The sequence below is a fragment of the Lutra lutra genome, chromosome 7, assembly GCF_902655055.1.
Source record: "Lutra lutra chromosome 7, mLutLut1.2, whole genome shotgun sequence".
NCBI classification, from domain to species: domain Eukaryota; kingdom Metazoa; phylum Chordata; class Mammalia; order Carnivora; family Mustelidae; genus Lutra; species Lutra lutra.
In genome coordinates, this window is record NC_062284.1 from 50,188,585 (window position 1) to 50,203,533 (window position 14,949).

Below are 14,949 nucleotides of genomic sequence, written 5' to 3' on the forward strand. Positions count from 1 at the left end.
GGCAATGAGTACTAGGTGTTACATGTAAGTGATAAATCACTAAATTCTACTCCTGAAACCAAAATTACATGGATGCTAACTAACTAGAATTTAAATAAAAATTTGGGGAAAAAAAGAGTAGAGCTTCAGAGGTGTCCAGAGGAATGCTAGTGTTTGCTGCGGCAACCTTATCAGCCCACCCAGATGGCAATGCAAGCAGCCAAGAGGGGGAACATTTGACTTCCACCTGAAGTAAACTGGGTTTTATACATAAGAAATTCACCATACAAAATCACAGCTGAAGAAATATATGACATATTTGGGAAATATGGTCCTATTCATCAAACCCAAGTGGGAAACACACCCAAAACTAGAGGAACAGTTTATGTGGTCTATGGAGGTATGTTTGATGCCAAGAATGTATGTGATAACCTTTCAGGATTCAATGTTTATAACAGATACCTGGTGATTTTGTACTATAATGCCAACAGGGCATTTCAGAAGATGGACACAAAAAGGAAGGAAGAGCAGCTGAAGATTCTCAAGGAGAAATATGGCATCAACACAGATCAACCAAAATAAACATTTTCTGCATTTTCATTTTAGACTAAATGACCATCTTCACCCTTTTCCTATTTTTAATTAAAGCTGAATGTTGTAATTTCTTATTTGAGATTCAAAAGGACCTGCTTGAAACTTTGATATGTATTAGAATATGTTATGGGAATAAACTTGTAACTTATAAAAAAATTAGGAAAAAAGTTATAAAGAAGTAAAATACATTCATAATACTGTATTTATTGAAAAAAACCCTCATGTATAAGTGGATCTACGTAGCTCAAATCCATGTTGTTCAAGGGTCAACTGTATATATATATTGTATAATTATAATCATTTCATAAAATAATTATATATAAATGTAATTATGCAACCGATACAGTATACATTATAATATATAATCATTTTATTTAATCATAAAATACATATTTACAATCTCATATACTTTTAGGTGTTACATAGTAACTTTACTCCAGTTTCCTATGAAGAAAAGACAGTATCAAGCATATAGTAGTTGTTCAATAACTACTTGTTCTTTAACTTACTTTGACTACAGTTGAGGTAGACTGGTAAAATTCTCAGTATAAATTGCAGAGTCCATAAGCTGTTAAACTAAATTACACTGGAAATGAATAGTTCAGAATTAAGCTATTTGTGTTTGAGGAAACATATGCTGGCCACAAAAAAAACATGATTACCACTTATTTTGGGTGTCTGCTTCTACCTGAGAATAATATATCTGGGGACCCTAAAACCCATATTTTAATTCTGTAGAGTTTCTAAGGCCTTACTTGTAGTGTATTTCCGGTTAAGATGTTACGACTAAGATATTCCATTCTGTTCTTCCCTTGGACGCCTGTTCTTTTGCCATGTTTTCTTCTCGAGTAGCTTGCAACCTGGTGTTCCCTTTCCTTTCTTTCTCCTACCTGTGGAGGTTTTCGCTTAGCTTGATACTGGCCAGCTTCAATGGGAATTTCAGCAAATGCCACCTGGTCCTAAATAGAAGGATCAGAGACAGCCTTACAAGATGAGACTTTAACAGCCTAGCATGAGACTTCATGTCTCTCCTGCCATAGAGCTGAGAGATGCCATCTCTCTCTCCTCCCAACAATAAAACCCAGGGTTTTGCTTCCTCGGTAGGCTCACGGCACTATGAGGGATGCAGAATAAGTTTGCCAAACATGTGATATTACAAGAAGGCATTTCTTTACTACAATTTTAATACTGCTTTCCTCAAAAATGCTCCACAAGACTGGTGGAGATCTGCTACCTGGGGAGAAAATGAAGACTTTTCCTCTTCAGATGAGATCTCTACACTGTTCTTGGTGTCCTTCTCCTCAGGCTGAGCTTCTGGTTTCAGGAAGCTCTCTGGCGGTAGGTAGAAAGACTTCCAATCCAGTTGTGCCTCAACAAATCCATTGGGGTTCCCCGCAGGGTCAGTGAGGTTAAAATCACCTGAGAGACACACAGACATTAATAAGATCTGATCACATGAAGCAGGCAAGGATTTACCAGCACATTATCTATTCCCCAATTTTGAATTTTACCATATTTTGTTTGTCATTAATATCTATTACATAAGCATGATGATAATACACTCAGAAGTAACATAAAATAGCAGTGAATATTAATATTCACTTAGAATATTTGTAGGGGAAGATGGGTAGCTCCAGGTTTCAGGAAGTGATAGTCAAAAGACATATGGAAAGGTATATCTTGCTTGTCATCAGTCACCCAGCCAATAAACATGTCTGCATTATTATTACTGTTACCTAATGCTTGCTAAGTCTGAGGTAGACCAAAGAAACCATTATCTACACTTAAGTAGTCCCTATTTCTAAAATAACAAAAGCCAAGAAAATTTCAGCAAAACAGCTTTTTCTAAATGCTAGGCTTCTGATTTTTAATACTGATCAATTTAACAGATGGTCCATACTGCCTCATCTTTTTGGTAAAGAATGAGTTGTGAGCAAAGGTGTTGGGTTTTTTGGTTTTGTTTTTTTAGTTCTTATGGTATTGAAAGGAGGGAGGCCTCCTCACAAACTTTCTGGAACATCCAGAAGCTTGTTAAACGTAGTTGGTACTGGCTATACCCATCCATACTTGGTAATGAGAGCACTGATACCCCTGCCTCACCCTCCCAATACTGGAACCAGAGTCGACCCTTCCTAAGTTCATGTCAGCTCCATATTGGTGGAAAAAAGGTTCAAGAAATTTTTCATGATGTGGCATTAAAGTCTAACGTGTGCTTAAAGGAAGCAAGAAAATTACGGGAGAGTATTAAGGACATAGCTTAGAGTCTCTATCTCATCATGGGCTAAGAAATAACAGGCCTTAAGTAAACACAAATACTAGGAACCACTAGAGTCCGAAAAGGTTTTTTCAGAGATGGATGTATGGACTTTAGGTTGGTGGCTCTACCCACTTAAGAATCTTGCTTTTGCTGCTAAAACAAACAAACAAACAAACAAACAAAAAACAGAAGCAGCCAATGTTTCCATAGGATTAGTGAGGTACCAGGTCTTCTGCTCTGTTGCTCTTGACCATATTCTAAAGTCCTCTCTCAGCAGGTTTTTTAAGAGACTGTTGCAAAGCAAGTAATCAAAGAAAAGTAAGATAGGAAGACAACACTGGGCAGAGAAAAGAGAGATGCAATAATCTTGAACTCCCACCTTTAATGGATTTGTTTTGTGCAAGTGGAAGCAAGGGCACTTGGACCCGGCCAAGGTACGAGCCAGGCTCTGAGTCTTCATCATCAAAAACGTACACAGATAGGGCCTCCCGCCTCAGATACTTATCCAGGTCAGAGGTCACAAGCACTGGGAATCGAGCTTGGTCTCTGAAGTAGGGATTGTTACTAGCTGGAATGATGGCAGTGTCATGGTCAGAAAAAGTGAAGAAGCGGTACATGACGTATGGACTGGGCTGGGTTCCCAGCCGCCGACTCCGGAGGCCGTAGCATCTGATGATTTCCACCCGCAGCTCATTCTGATGCTTCCAAGTCTCCAATCTGGACTGAAAAGATGTTGGTCTTGGATGAAGGAAAAGGGCAAGCTGAGAGAGTTGTAGCTGAACCCCAGCACCCTTGATGAGGAAAAGCCTATACCTAAGGAACTGTTGAATTCTGACTGGGTCACAGAGAAACCTAATGACTTTCACCTGCCTGCAAACTGGCTCTGGCAGATAGTTATTTGAGAGAGGTGCCGGCCCTCAAGCCTTATCTTAGAGAATGCAATAGGGAAGCTATTTTGTTCACAGCAGGGGAGACAGCTAGCTCCAAGGGTATGATTTCATTTCACACCCAAGCCTGACCAAGGAAAGAATCTGGACTGGTTGTGGAACGACAGTTTTTCTCCTTCATTCACATTCAGCAAATACTTATTAAGAGTGGAAGACTGAGGTATTCTCATGAACTGCTCGGCTGTGGCTCCTCTGAGATGCTTGAGCACATCCTTCTTCTCACCTTATCCTCCCGGGCCTCCCAGACTCCAAGCACACTGGCTGACAGGTAGGCCTGAGCTTTCTTCCGCTTATTGCCTGCTTGTAGGCTGGGTCCTATGGGGAAGCGCAGCCTCATCCAGTATTCTAACACCCCAAAGTCTTCTCCACTGGCTCCTGGATAGCAGAAGGTATGAAAGGCATGGAGGATATGGATGGTGTGGCAAGGATTAAGAATAAAGGCAGAGGAAGAAAATGGGAAACCACCAGAAGAGCAGCTATAGACTCTGGGAAATTCCACATTAGTTCTGGGAGCTGTGGGAAGCTGACAGCACTTACCAGTAAGTGTGGTAGAGCCATGGACCTTCTCCACAGTCTCTAGTACCCTCTGAAAGCAAATCCACGCAGCTGCAAGAGTGTGGTGCTCACTGGCTATGGCCTGGTATAGATCAAGCCGGGCTGAAGCCCCATGAAGGTAGTTCAAAAAAAGGGAATCTGTTTCCACCACATACTGGGAGGTGAAGTCATAGAGGGGCTGTGGCCCCACAGCTAGTGGGGTACAGTGTGTTTCAAAATCATAGAAGGAATAGGTGCAGAAAGTGGTAGGTTGAGTGTCTCCAGCCTGAGCCAGGGCAGCAGATGTCAGGAAGGCCTGGTGGATGTGTAGTTCAAAAAGATTTTCACTCTGATGCAGCAGAGAAATGTCCACTTTCTCCTCATCTCCATGACTTGGCAGTGTTTCCAGACATAAGGACAATTGTCGGGTGCCATAAGCCACATCTCTGAGCTGTTCTAGAGGGAAAAGAAAACTGCCCATCCATTAAAGCATAGAGAGCTCTTCCTTAGGGTAAAATAAGTTGGACAGGAGAATAAAAATCATGATGAAAGTCCACATTGTTGATGATTTTGAGACACCATGTAATTCAAAAGGAAAAGCAAAAGAATGGCAGCCAGGAGCTTTGAATTCTGATGGCCAACTAACTCATGCCCTGCTTTAGAGATAAGGTACAAAATGAATGATTGGAAAGTAAATGCTAAGTTCAGGAAAACACTGGAGGCACACTTTCATCTACAGATGTCATTGTTTTATCTAACTGCAAGGTTCGATGAATTGTTAATTCCAACAGAGAAGCACCAGAAACACAAAATAGGAGTATTTCCAAAAATCTGGGATGTGGGTGATCGAGAGAATACCAAGTTATAGTCATAGTGCCTCCTACATGACATTGGGCTCTATCAAGAAATGATTTCCCTGCTAGCCAGATGAGTCACAAGAATCTTCATTCTGGGGGTGCCTGAGTGGCTCAGTGGGTTAAACCCTCTGCTCAGGTCATGATCCTGGGGTCCTGGGATCGAGCCCCGCATTGGGCTCTCTGCTCAGTAGGGAACCGGCCGCCCCCCTCCCCCCGCCGCCTGCCTCTCTGCCTCCTTGTGATCTCTGTCTGTCAAATAAACAAATAAAAATCTTAAAAAAAAAAAAAAGAATCTTCATTCTCTTAAGAATTTGGTTCCAGGGACGCCTGGGTGGCTCAGTTGGTTAAGCAGCTGCCTTCGGCTCAGGTCATGATCCCAGCGTCCTGGGATCGAGTCCCGCATCGGGCTCCTTGCTCATCAGGGAGCCTGCTTCTCCCTCTGCCTCTGCCTGCCATTCTGTCTGCTTGTGCTTGCTCTCTCTCCCTCTCTCTCTCTGACAAATAAATAAATAAAATCTTAAAAAAAAAAAAAAAAGAATTTGGTTCCAACATAAGGTGGCCAAAAAAAAGAAAAGAAAAAAATCCACTTAAGTCAAAGAGTAATGGAGTAAAAAGCTGGAGAGGAAACTTCCTGGAAATAGGTTGAAAATATTGGCAAAGGGATGAAAAGATATGTAAGACAGTCTACCAAATCTGTGTATTACCTCCCATATCCACCAGTCAGAAACTCTGATACATACTCTGCTTCAAATTGGGGAGTATCTGAATCATCACAATGTGTCAATGATGAAATTCCTATATTAAGAGTTAATGTAGTAGAAAAAAATACTTTGAATACATCAGAATGTTTTCCTGCCCAAAATAAATGGAACACAAAGATTAGATTAATGGTTTCTTAACTGATGAGATTAACATAACTAAACTAGACTTAAAGTTTTGCATTACATGACCCAGGGCTAATAATTTTAGCATATAAAGAAATTCTACAAATGAATAAAATGCTATCAAGAAACAGGTAAAGGACAGAAACAGGCAATCTTCAAAAGACACAATACAAATAACTGGTAAACATATGAAAAACTCTTTGATCTTACCAGGAATGAAAGAACTATAAGTTAAAGCAAATGAGTCTTCAGATGTAGATAAAGAGTATTTATCCTGCACTGTCCCAGGAGAAAAACCCTGAATGTGAAAGACATGAGAATTTCAATCCAAGGGAGGATTTCCTTTGTTACATGGCAGTGACTTTTTAACAGACTCATCCTGGCATGGATAAATCATGACCCAGCATTACCCATCTCCCTTTATTCTAGTTCCACGCTCACTTAAGTGAGCTGCTTCCTGATTCTGCTTTCCAGAGAGAGGGCTGCCCTGAACAGTAGTTCTAGATATTCTCATGGCAGCAATGAAATAGCCACTATTATAAAATAATAAATGAACATTCTGATTTAAATATCAATCTTTGGTGAATTTGGTTAGTGTGAGTCAGGTCTCTGAAAATTGAGTCTAATACAAAGCCAATATTCTTGACAGGTGAGACTGAGACCAGCTCCTGGTCAGCAGTGACTCTACTAAATGAAGGAAGTACCGCACTTTGAAATTTGCATAAGTTTCGGGCCAGCTGCCCGGTCACGTCAACATCCTCAAACTGCAACAAAGAATTCAGAGACTTTTAGAGACAAGCCACAGAAAAGAATGATGAAAGATGAATGATAAAGCTCTATATTGGCCCGGTTGAGGAAAAAATCTTGAGAGAGGGAGTGTGTTACACCACCCTGGGAGCTGACAGTGATATGCTCTCCACTCTCAAAACAGATTCAGTAATTGCTGGGCCCTATTGAAACTCTCCAGAGGAATCAGAGGAAGACACTGACACGAAAGAGGAAGAGAAGCCGTTAACCACGTATGAAAACACCAAAGACGGCAGGACAAAGAACAGGAGGGACATGTCTCATGCCGAGACGCAAAGGGCCGCCTTCCAGGCAGGTGCACAGAGACAGCACAGGCATTAGCTACGTGACGGGTCCAAAATGAGAACCAAGGACTAAGACTTGCCGGATAGCGGGAGGCCATGGCTTCTCAAAATACCTTCCAGCTGATTGATACGATTGTTCTTGAGGTCTAGCAGTCGATTCAACCTCTCCAGTTTTTCTTTGTGATCTTTATTTTCATTATCGGCTTTTGTCATCATCACTTCCAGTTCCTCCTGAAACAAAATGACGTCTGAACTTTTCTATCTAAGTGGCCCAGCACCAAAGGGCCCAGATAAAAAGGTGGCACTTGGGGGCACCTGGGTGGCTCAGTGGGTTAAAGCCTCTGCCTTCAGCTCAGGTCATGATCCCAGGATCCTGGGATGGAGCCCTGCATCGGGCTCTCTGCTCAGCGGGGAGCCTGCTTCCTCCTCTCTCTCTCTGCCTCTCTGCCTACTTGTGATCTCTGTCTGTCAAGTGGATGAATAAAATCTTAAAAAAAAAAAAAAGAAAGAAAGAAAATCATTTAAAAAAAAAAAAGGTGGCACTTGTTCGGCTAAAGGAGACTCCACTATCTCATTAACAGGACAAACTGATCCACTGGAAAAAATCCTGGGGTCACCACATACTTCTCCGGAACCATTTGTGCTATTGGTGCCATAGGATAATAGTTTCCTAATTCTGGGGAAACTGGAATCCAGAAGATTCATACCTGCCGTTTTCATTAGCTGGCCCCTTCACCGGCTTCTACTGCCAAGGTGCCACAGGCAAGCGCGAGTCCTCAAGTGCGTCAAACGACGGCACATTCTGTGTTGCACATGGCAGCATACCGCCTCGCAACAGCCCTGGAAACTCGGGCCTCACTTCATTCCCAGCATGGAAGTGGTTCCCAAGTACCCATTTATCTACCCCCTTCCTGTACCACCTTTTCTTGCACCTGATAGCACACGTTGATTTTGCGCTGCAGAATGAGCATGTCTCTGGTCTTTTCTAGTTCCAGCACCGTCTCCGCATGCGATACCTGCAACTCACTTAACATCTGGGACAGTTTCTTTTCTTCTTGGTTTTTTGGTTCACAGGGCTATTGTGAGAAAAGCATGGGTAAAGGGAGTAGAAATATGAGAGGCACAGGAATAACTATTCTCAAAGCAGTTGTCAGTGATAATAAAATACCAGCAGCAGGAGTAAAAGGGGGCTGTGTCCCTTCACAAGGGCTTTCTCCCCTAGTTGCTCATATTCAGTAGTCCCAGTAAGTTACACAGCCTCTAATGGCGGTTTGCTCTTCAGCAGATCATTTCAAGTCCTCATCTGAAAAAGCATTCTAAATGCTGTGAGCGGTAAAGGGTGGCAAAAATGTGTGGAGCTCATGAAGCTATCTCACAGCCTTCTGAAGACTGCTCTCAAGCACCATCTCTTCCAGGGATATTTGCCAGAGATCCCACTATAAAGGGGATCCCTCTGTTTAGGAACTTGCTTGATTAGACAGGCTCTTACCTCTGTTGGAGTGGTCTCTTGGAATAGAGCTGGGTGAGTGGCTGGTTCAGATTGCCTGTCAGGAGACTGGGAAATTATCTCTTGATTTTGGAGGATCTCTACTTCCTGCTTATGCTTCTGAAGCAGATTGGTGACTTCAAGTTGCAGATCCCTGTTTTGAGCTGGAGGAGAAAAATCCATCCAGAAAGTTGAAACTCTGTAGTTAGCAGTAATCACGCTTAAAGCTGGACCAAGTGCGAATTAAATTTCCCACTCATGTTTAATTTATTTTATAAATTTACCTTTAGAGAAGCCAATTCCATCTTATTTCTACAAAGGGGTTCCAGCTTTATTGACCCAGAAAACTGAGCTGACACTGGACTCCAAAAACAAAACAAAAAAGACCTGCAGAACTGTAAAGAAAAACAACACACCAAAACCACCAGCAGCAGCAAACAAAGCTACTTGACTGGGTTAGTGCAAACTTTTTTTTTTTTTTAACTTTAAGTAGGTTCCACACCCAATGTGGGGCTTGAACTCACAACTGTGAGATTAAGAGTTGCATACTCTACCAACTGAGTCAGGCAGGCAGTTCTACAATGTAAACTTTTTTTTTTTAAGAGTTCATTTATTAAATTATTTGAGAGAGAGAGAGAGAGGATGAGGTGGGGAGGAGAGGAAGAAGGGAAGGGAGAAGCAGACTCCCCCACCAAGCAGAGCGCCTGACACAGGGCTTGATCTAGGACTCTGAGAACATGACCTGAGCCAAACACAGATGCTTAACTGACTGAGCCACCCAGGTGACCCTACAGTGCAAACTTTTTGCTAGCACCAGCCAAACTGGTATCTCTCCAACTCCTCCCCAGCTCCATTCTGACTTCCATGCTACTGGCTTCCTGTGGCACCTCTCTCACTCCCACCCTGACCTGGAGGGAGGGAGAATGGGCATTTGGGCATTTCTGCATGCATGTGTTTGGGTGGATGAGTATGGGTGTTTCAGGGAAGGAAGGTGATCATTATTTAGTGTGATCACTTCATTAGCATGCATTAGAGGGGGTAGTTTAGATTAGATTACCCCAAGGTCTTTACAATACTTCACTTGTATCTCATACATACTATAAGGTCCTTAGCATGTGCTTCTGGGTTTTATCCCTTTATGGTTCCTATCTCTATTTTTCTTAATGTCATATTTCTTTTCCTTCACTCTTCTATGTGAATATACTAGGATCTAATGAAACCTGACTTTGATATGAATAGTTATCAAGGTCCAGCCTAGCAAAAAGAAGTAAGACAAAGGTCTCTTTGACAGTATTTAAAAATCTTCAGAATAACTATCTACCATGATCTCAGAGTTAAGATGGGGGAAATGGAAATGGTAACCAGGAGCAGTAATTTGCTTTGCAGTTTGAGGCATCAGGCGTTAAAACAAAATAAATCAAAAAGCAAGATTCCCAGTCACCTCTAAAATAATTAGTAAGAATAAAAGGCACTTTCATAAATAAAGTGAATGTCTAAAAAACAATAAATTTAAGGAGCACCTTGGTGGCTCAGTTGGTTGAGCGCCCATTCTACTCTTGATTTTGGCTCAGGTCAAGACCTCAGAGTCGTGAGATGGAGCCCAGCTTCAGGCTCTGTGCTGGGCACAAAGCCTGCTTAAGATTCACTCTCTCCCTCTCCCTATGTCCTGGCTCTCTCTCTCTCTCTCTCAGAAGGCAAGTAAATAAATAAAAACAATAAAATTAAGAGTAGTCATCCTCCTTGGGGCGCCTGGGTGGCTCAGTGGGTTAAGCCGCTGCCTTCGGCTCAGGTCATGATCCCAGGTCCTGGGTTCGAGCCCCACGTTGGGCTTTCTGCTCAGCAGGGAGCCTGCTTCCTCCTCTCTCTCTGCCTGCCTCTCTGCCTACTTGTGATTTCTGTCAAATAAATAAATAAAATCTTTAAAAAAAAAAAAGAGTAGTCATCCTCTCAAATGAAAACTTTACATATAAAAACCTCTGCATGTGAGGTAGGTGTCATGCTTTCTTGATTTAAATCTGATCTGATTGCCAGTGTTCTTATTCTAGTTATCCCTGATCCACACAAAAATAGGATCATGTGAGGGGATTGGAAAAATGCTGACCCAAGTTCCCTTCTCCCATACCAGACGTAGAAGATGCCTCACTTGAGAAAAGGTCTTCACAGCCTGACCTACCTTTCTCTCTAGACAGCTGAAGTAAGACTTTTCTCTTCTCCTCCAGCTCAGCGTCCAGCTGGTCCTGCAACTGACAGACTTTCTGCTGTAGCTGTTCTCCTGCGAGCTCAGTGCTCCAGTGAGGCTGATTACTGCTGTCCAACATGCTGAAAATGGGAAGCAAGTAAGGAGCGAGGAGAGAGTTGTCAGATAAATACTCAAAGGTATGTGATGTGACGGCTTTATTACACAGTTTCAGCATCTCCTGGGCCTAGCGCATCATTCATTCCCCTACATGTTTTTCTGTCCCCGCTATCTCTGTAACTGTCATTTACCAACTGCCTTGGAACTTTTGGGCCCTATTGAGGAGTTCCTTAGTATCACTTCTGTTTGGGTCTCAGATATCCCACTGAACAAACAACCCAAATCCCATCCATCTCCCAAGGAACTTCTCCAGCATGATGGCTTTCTTCAGGTACTGTGTACCAAGACATTCTCAGGCCTGCTGAATTAAAAACGAGGAACAGAGGTACCTGGCTGGATCATCTGGAAGGGCACATGACTCTTGATTGAGGGGTTGTAAGTTCAAGCCCCATGTTGGGTGCAGAGGTTACTTAAATAAACTTTCAGAGAAATGAGGAACAAAATATTCTTCTTTTCCCTACTCTATTCTTCTATATATCTTCACCAATGGCTGGTTTAGAGAATATTTGCCTTCGAACTAGATTATAAATTACTACACTGAAGGGCAGGAACTAACCTTTTCAATGGCTATACCCCCACACAGCACTGTAACTAGCTGTCAGAGCAGGCCCATTTTGAGTGTAAAACACACACAATCTGTCTTTGATAATTTACGTAAGTGAAGTGACATTGATAATCAAGCTATTACTTCTGCAGAGGTCTTTTCCTATTTTTCATTTGAATAAATGTGGTCTAAAAACAACTTACTGGGCGCCTGAGTGGCTCAGTTGGTTAAAGCATCTGCCTTCAGCTCAGGTCATGGTCCCAGGCACCTGGGATCGAGTCCCACATTGGGCTCCCTGGTCAGCAGGGAGTCTGCTTCTCCCTCTGCTTGCTGCTCTCCCTGCTTGTGCTCGCTCACTCTCTCAATCTCTTTCTCTGACAAATAAATAAAAATTTAAAAAATAAAAAATTAAGAACAACTTGCTTCAGCTAGTAGTAAGAGTTCTCAGAGAGCCTGGGTGGCTCAGTCTATTAAGTCTTCAACTCTTGATCTCCCCAGTGTCATGAGTTCGAGCCCTACAATGGGCCCCATGGTGGATGTGTAGCCCACTTAAAAAAAAAAGTTCTTGGCACTTCCTAGCCATATATTACATGATGATCCAAGCAGAAAACATTCTGAGTGATTAAGTGAAGAAGCTAATAGTAATGTTTTGTTACACAGAGTCTTCAAAGTGGATAATCCCTACACCACTTCGTTTCTCTGGGTTGAAGAGCATCAGATATTCCCAGGAGGCTCCCATACCAATCTCCCAAATCTATCTCCTACTGCCTTTAACTGAGTCAGAAGGCATGTTCAACTATTTTTTAAACGTCCAGGTATTTTATGTTATTTTATTTTTAAAGATTTAAAGGGGCACCTGGGTGGCTTGGTGGGTTAAGCCTCTGCCTTCAGCTCAGGAAATTGTCTCAGGGTCCTGGGATCGAGCTCCACATCAGGGTCTCGGCTCAGCAGGGAGCCTGCTTCCTCCCCCTCTCCCTGCCTGCTGCTCTGCCTACTGTGATCTCTCTGTCAAATAAATAAATACAATTTTTTTAAGAAAAAGGTTTATTTATTGGAGGGGGGCTGGGGAAGACAGAGAGAGTGGGAGACAGAGTCTTTAGCAGACTTTGGGCTGAGTTTGGAGCCTGATATGGGGCTCAATCTCATGACCCTGAGATCATGAGATAAGCCAAAACAAAGAATAGGACACTTAACCAACTGCACCACCTAGATGCCCCTAAACTTCCAGGTTTTTTTTTTTTTTAAGATTTTATTTATTTATTTACCTGACATAGATAGAGCACAAAGCACAAACAGGGGAGTGGCAGGCAGAGGGAGAGAAAGAAGCAGGCTCCCGGAGGAGCAGAGAGCTTCACACAGGGCTCAATCCCAAGACCGCGGGATCATGACCTAAACCAAAGGCAGATGCTTAACCAACTGAGCCACCCAGGTGCCCCAACTTCCAGATATTTTAAATTTTAAAATTAGTAAATTAATATATGCTTGTTGTGAAAAAATTAAAAAGATACAGAAGTATAAAGATTAAAAGTGAAAGTGCCTCTTCACCCTACTCCAATCCTTTCATCTCATGAGGGGTTTGCTGATTCTCTCTCTCTCTCTCTCTCTCTCACACACACACACACACACACAAATCCCCCATAAACTAAGTCAAAGTTGATATATTCTGTTACAACTTTTCTTTTAATAATCTATCTTAGACGTATAAGTCTACCTCATTTTTAACAGTATCATAGTATTTAATTGTGGGGATGCAACATTATTTATTTAATCAATCCCTATCAAAGGAAATTTGGATGCTTCCACTTTTTTTTTTTACTATTAGTAACAATGTAGTAATTAACATTCTTATTATACATTATCTTTGCAAATACATGTTTATGCATGTTTCACATTTCTATAGATAGCATTGAATTCCCTTCCAAATAGACTGCCACTTTATATTCTCACTAACACTGTTGAGTACCAGCATTCCCTTACCCACACTAGGCATTATTTTAGAATGTGAGGGCACTTTTCTATAATTGTCTTTTGTAACAAATAGTGCTCTGGGACCCAAACTTGGTACTCACTTTTCTAAGAGTTTTTCATAATTGTCATTCAGCAGGTTTCGTTCTTTTTCCAAATCTTCAACTCTCTCCTGAAACTAAGAATCACAGTAAAGTGCCTGAAATAAAATTGTAACACCTATCACCTTGAAAATGTCTCCCCTTTCTGTAGCAGAGTGGGGCTTGGATAGGAAGCTTTCTGTGTTCATGTCTCACGTCTATGAGGAGCCATTCAACTAGTAAGACTTGAAGCAACTGCTGTGATAGAAATTTTATTGGAAATAATGAGGATTCTCTGAAGCACATTTTCAAGGTGTCTGGGTTTCTCCTGTTAAAGCAGCAGCAGAACATTATAATAAGCAAAAACTTTGGAGAATAGACACAACTATAAATCCCAGTTTTTCCTCTAATGGTGTAATCTTGAGCAAATTACTTAACCACCTGGAGCCTCATTTTTCTCATTTGAAAAAATGAAATAGCCATAGTGTTGGTAAAATACACTTTTTAACATCTCTGAAATTGGATTGTAACTTATAACGGATGCTACCTTTCTTTTTTTTTTTTTTAATTTTATTTTTTATAAACATATAATATATTTTTATCCCCTGGGGTACAGGTCTGTGAATCGCCAGATTTACACACTTCACAGCACTAACTATAGCACATACCCTCCCCAATGTCCATAATCCCAACCCCCTCTCCCAACCCCCCTCCCCCCTGGATGCTACCTTTCAATTAGTATTGTTATTTACCTCCTTCAGTGTTATCTGCAGGATGGACACATCTTCCAATTGGCTCTTGAAGCTCACAACCTTCTTGCTCTGCTCCTTCAGTTCTGCCCTGAGCTCATTCACTTGCCCAAGGAGGGCTTCATGGGCTGCACTCAGGATTCCCTGATTCTGGGGCAAAAGGAAAGTTGCTCTGGGAATGGTCATATCACTCAGCAAAAATGGTCTCAAGATACAGCAACTCTAGCATTCCCTAGTGGATCTCAAGAAGAATGACTTTGATTAATAGCACAGTGCCTTTGCACTGTAGACTGGCATTGTCTATCACTCTAGTATTTCTCAGGAATTATTGTTTCCCTGTTAGTGAGGATTTTCCACTCCAGGAAACTATGATGCATAGCTGGAGCATAAATTTTCCCAAGGTCTACATTAAACACTGGCTCTAAGTGAAGTGAACTTTTCGTAGCTGCCTTTACGTTCTAAGCTATCTGAACGCTTCTTAGGGTGATACACTCTTCCCTTTGCACCTAACAAAGTGACATGTTCACTCAAGAAGTATGCATTTTTTCTGGTAAACACCTCTGGCGAGGAACAGCTGTGGCTGTTCATGCTGGGAACTCTGACTTAGTAACTTTTACTCATGGTCA

The 14,949-nt window shown here is 41.8% G+C and overlaps 1 protein-coding gene and 1 pseudogene across 5 annotated transcripts in view; one reads left to right on the top strand and one right to left on the bottom strand.

Annotated features, from left to right (window-relative positions):
- Nucleotides 1–14,949, bottom strand: part of RPGRIP1 (RPGR interacting protein 1) — an 85,030-nt gene that overhangs the window by 25,297 nt on the left and 44,784 nt on the right. For 2 of the 5 annotated variants that reach the window (XM_047739273.1, XM_047739271.1), the window contains 8 exons: nucleotides 14,327–14,473; nucleotides 13,599–13,672; nucleotides 10,803–10,948; nucleotides 8,633–8,793; nucleotides 8,076–8,219; nucleotides 7,224–7,374; nucleotides 1,808–1,992; nucleotides 1,329–1,532 (listed from right to left, as the gene is read on the bottom strand). In XM_047739273.1, the coding sequence (XP_047595229.1) occupies nucleotides 1,329–1,532; nucleotides 1,808–1,992; nucleotides 7,224–7,374; nucleotides 8,076–8,219; nucleotides 8,633–8,793; nucleotides 10,803–10,948; nucleotides 13,599–13,672; nucleotides 14,327–14,473 (1,212 nt within the window). Of the gene's footprint in view, nucleotides 1–1,328; nucleotides 1,533–1,807; nucleotides 1,993–3,209; nucleotides 3,553–4,000; nucleotides 4,153–4,314; nucleotides 4,768–7,223; nucleotides 7,375–8,075; nucleotides 8,220–8,632; nucleotides 8,794–10,802; nucleotides 11,104–13,598; nucleotides 13,673–14,326; nucleotides 14,474–14,949 lie in introns of those variants that run through there. The other 3 variants (XM_047739276.1, XM_047739272.1, XM_047739274.1) reach the window with 3 other exon arrangements.
- LOC125105635 (splicing factor 3B subunit 6-like) lies at nucleotides 184–649 on the top strand (annotated as a pseudogene).